At 33.3% G+C, this 4,237-nt stretch overlaps 1 protein-coding gene across 1 annotated transcript; it reads left to right on the top strand.

The window, feature by feature from the left end:
- The first annotated feature begins 48 nt into the window (after positions 1-48).
- On the top strand, positions 49-2,249 carry LOC141684823 (putative protein phosphatase 2C 38). Its single transcript, XM_074489954.1, has 4 exons — positions 49-142; positions 235-353; positions 473-598; positions 2,016-2,249. The coding sequence occupies exons 1-4, from the start codon at positions 49-51 to the stop codon at positions 2,247-2,249; spliced, it is 573 nt and encodes a 190-aa protein (XP_074346055.1).
- The last annotated feature ends 1,988 nt before the right edge of the window (positions 2,250-4,237 follow it).

Here is a 4,237-nt window from a genome sequence, read left to right on the forward strand (position 1 = left end):
TTTTTGCAGCGCTACAAACTGATTTCATTATGGAGGCAGGTAGATACCATGAGGAATGCCATATTTGTAGGTGTTTATGATGGTCATGGAGGTTCTGCAGCTTCCCGATACGTTCCCGATCATTTGTTTGATGATCTCATGAGTGAGTTTCTTGTGCCTATTATGCTACTTCTTGCACCTATATGTTTGATTGTTTTTTCTTTTAACACACTTTAACAATGTGTCATATTTCAGCATTAGTTCTGGAGAGTGAGAAAATGTCAGCAGACAAACTTAAGCAAACTTTCTTGATAACTGAAGCCGGATTACTCTCGATTGTTGATGAAAAATCCAAAGATGGTTTAATAATAGCAGTAATTGGATCATGTTATTTGGTTGGAGTTATTTGGGAGGGGGCCTGTTTATAGGCAATCTTGGTAATTCTAAAGCTATAATGAGCAGAGTTTTAGGTGACCGAGTTGGCTTTTCTTAGTTGACTCATGTTCATGATGCTAATGTAGAGGAGGCTAGAGAAGAACTAAAGCTAGCACATCCTTCTGACCCCAAAGTTGTTTTTCGGGATAAAAATACTATTTGGCGATTTAAAGGAATTATTCAGGTTTTTTATTCAATCCTTCACAATTAGCTAACTGTATAGTGTAATGTTTCTGATGCCATTTTTTCTCTATCCTTATATTTTCTGTTAGTGCAGTTATATTCGAAAAAATGATAATTTAACCGTATTGTACCTCCACAGAGTTCGATGTTGGATTCCATGTAATTGCTAGCTTAAACTAATAAAATGAATTATGATTTAACTGTATACCAACTACCTTCACTTTTTCTATCAAATAATGTCCTACATAATTAAGTTTGGATATAAAATTATGCATAATACGCAAGTGTCACTTGCATATCTCAATTTTGTTTAACTAGTTACTCACTTGTTAAGCATATTGACCGGATACTCACTTGAAAATTATGTATATCATATAAAGAATAACAATAAATTAGCGATACTCCATCAGTAATGGCGTATTGCCTATTACCCGATTGTAGTTTGCGTATCCCATCGGTTAAAGTTTGCCAAAAGTTCAAAACTTGTCTTTTTGTTAAAATTTATCAAAAAACGGTCGAACTTGGCCCTCACCCGTTACATTCTTCGTTTTAACTTAACTAGCTTACGGCCCGTGCAATGCACGTGTCTAGATTAACATTTATATATTTTTATTTCTATTTTATATAATTTTATCAAAATTCTATATAAATTATCAAATACTAAATAATCATTATATAATTATAATTTCTTTGTGTATAATTTCAAGTTAAGTTCAAATAGTATAAATAGTATATGATTGATGAGATCATATTCATAAATAATAATTTAAATGTTTGTTGTTGATGAAGTTTGAACCTGAAAACATATATGTAACTTTATAAATAATAATATAAATGTTTGTTGTTAACGAGATTCGAACCTAAAAACTTATATGTATCTTTACAAATAATAATATAAATATTTGTTGTTGACGGGATTTGAAACCGAGAACTTATAGAGTGTATTTTTTTAGTATTTGGATCTAACGACTCCGATTATTTGATAAAGAAGATCTGACGGTCGTGATGGAAAAGGATAATCAAAATGAGGGGTTAATCAAACTACAAATTATACCTCATTTCGATTATTATAGTATAGTATAGATTTCACTACCATTTAGGTCACTAGGACCATTGGTGGTGTATACCTGAAGAAGGTTGGATTTGTCCCTGATTCAAGATCACGGGTTCAACATAAATAAGCCCTTCAGCAGCTGGTTCTTAGTGTTGAACTTATCCATATATATACAAAAGAAAATTAGAAGTCGGGGACAGATTCCTTGTATCTGCATCTGATGTTATTTGGGAATGTATGACAAATGCGCAAGCTTTTGAGATTGTCAATAACAATCCCAGAGTAGTAAGTTCCATTTTTCGTATGGTTTTTTATTATTCATAAATTATTTTTTGGTCTTAGCGTGTTCGTGTATGAAATGCAGAATATTGCTAAAAGGCTTATTGAAAGAGCTTTGGGATTTCGTCCGTCGTGGAATATTGGGGGAGGAGCCAGGCGAGGACTTCATGACGATATCACAGTAGTTGTGATCTTCCTGGATCATGAATGGCCCAGGAAAAAAGATGTGGATGCGACGTCTTTGTTAGGGCCCCTGATAACATATGATGATTTTTTTATTGGCTTATTAACCTTTTGGCCCTCAAATTATATCCCCTGAACTCTCTACGAGCATACCCTTTGACACCCAAGGTATGTATTTTCTGAATATTTAGCCGTTGTTACCGTTACGGTGAAAAATTGGAAGGGCAAAAAAGATATTTGACCTCTGAGTTATACAGTTATAAGGGTTAAAAGGTAAATTTCTCATACCTTGAGGGTGAAAAGGTAAAATTGAAAATAAGTTTTCAAATGGCACATAGAGAGATGAATTTCAACTGAGACATGATAAGAAATGAAGATGTTACCTCTGTTGAATCAGAGTACAAACCGTCACTGGAATGCAATACCCATAATCCAGAACTTACTCGTACTACTTACAAACGGAAGGTAAAACAAGATGATGACTATTATGAAGAGCATCCCCATAAACCCCTGAAATAATGGAAGCTTGTATGGACCACTCTCCCTTTCCTCGAATTCAGACAGGTGAAATCCTGTTATAAAAACACATATGAAGTTTCCCGTTATGTTTTAACTCACTGGAACCATCAAATCCACATTTTTAGTTTAAAGCTCTTTTTTCTTCCTCAAAATATAACTCAAAAATTTGCTAGGTATGGAATTAATCATCATGTCGAGCTCTTACTAGTTTCTTTCTATTAAGTCCATTTTCATCATCATCACTAACTCTCGAGTTTGACCTTCTTTCCAATTTCTTCTCAAACTTTCTGATTTTCGTTCTGAAATTATATTCGTCGAATGCTGTCAATATTTTATTTCTAGCATAAGTTTCATATAATGATTGCATTTACCTAACTAAATTTTGTAGATTATTATTGTTGTGCCAGACATGCCTGTATAAATAACAAGACTAACTCAAATTGACAGCCCTAAGTAAGTTGTATGATAGTCTAAGTTTGTACCTTGTATTATATTACTTGAATCTGTAAAAATGTGAATAGATTAGACTGGTATATTTTTTTGTAAACAGTCTCAAGCCTAAGAATAAACTCTGGAAGAAGATCATGAAGATCATGCCTCAGAGAAAGTGTGAAGAAGCTTGGAGTTGAATAATTATGTTTTAAGAAAAACATTCTAAGTCAAGAAATCTACAAGTCACAGATCAAGTATTATAGAGAAGTCATTCGAGAACTCCAGAATGACTTATCGAGAAGTCAAGAAAAGCTTATAGAGAAGTCTCAGAGATATCGACAAGGCAAAATGAAGATGTGGAGTTTGGAGATATCGACAAGTCAAATTATCATTAGAGATCTCGGAGATATCAACAAGTCAAAATGTATATAGAGATCTCTGAGATATCGACAAGTCATTTCTGCATTAGAGAACTCAGAGATATCAACAACCCAAAATGAAGATGTGAAGATTGGAGATATCGACAAGTCAAATTCTCACTAGAGATCTCAGAGATGTCGATAAGTCAACATGCATATAGAGATCTCAGAGATGTCGACTAGTCTTTTCTACATGCAGAATTTCAGAAACCTCGACAAGCCAAATTCTCTTATAGAGGACTTAGAGACTTCGATAAGTCAAAACAACTATAGAAAAGTTAGAGATCTCGATAAGTCATTATACTTATCGAGATGTAAAGATCTCTATAAGCTCAAACTGAAGATCTTAATATAAACTTCAAGTACATAAGTGCAGACCAATTAAATATCCAAGACTATCATTTCAACAAACAAATCAATCACTGATTTGAAAAGTCTACAAAAGCAGCTTGAAGAGTACAAGATCAAAGGCCAAGATTAACTGACAAAGTAAAGTCACAGGCGTGCACAATCTGCAAAGATATACTAAGCCAAAAATGGAAAGCATTGGACATCTTACAATAGGGCTTAGTTCAGGTTATTACATGCTGTGTAAAACCAGTGTTTACTAATCTATAAAGTAAACACTGGATGCTTTGTTTTAGTTGTAACAAATAGATCTAAATTTCTTGTAACTCTCTCAAGATAGAAGCTGAGTTCTTTATCAACAAAGAACTCAAAAATTTGTAGAAAAATACTACTTGATTTTAATATA

This window comes from Apium graveolens, chromosome 2 (genome assembly GCF_009905375.1).
Source record: "Apium graveolens cultivar Ventura chromosome 2, ASM990537v1, whole genome shotgun sequence".
NCBI classification, from domain to species: domain Eukaryota; kingdom Viridiplantae; phylum Streptophyta; class Magnoliopsida; order Apiales; family Apiaceae; genus Apium; species Apium graveolens.

Coding starts and splice junctions, on each gene's coding strand:
- LOC141684823 (XM_074489954.1), top strand. CDS start 49: ATGAGGAATGCCATATTTGTAGGTGTTTATGATGGTCATGGAGGTTCT. Junction 143..234: donor TTTGTTTGATGATCTCATGA/GTGAGTTTCTTG, acceptor GTCATATTTCAG/CATTAGTTCTGGAGAGTGAG. Junction 599..2,015: donor GATTTAAAGGAATTATTCAG/GTTTTTTATTCA, acceptor TATGAAATGCAG/AATATTGCTAAAAGGCTTAT.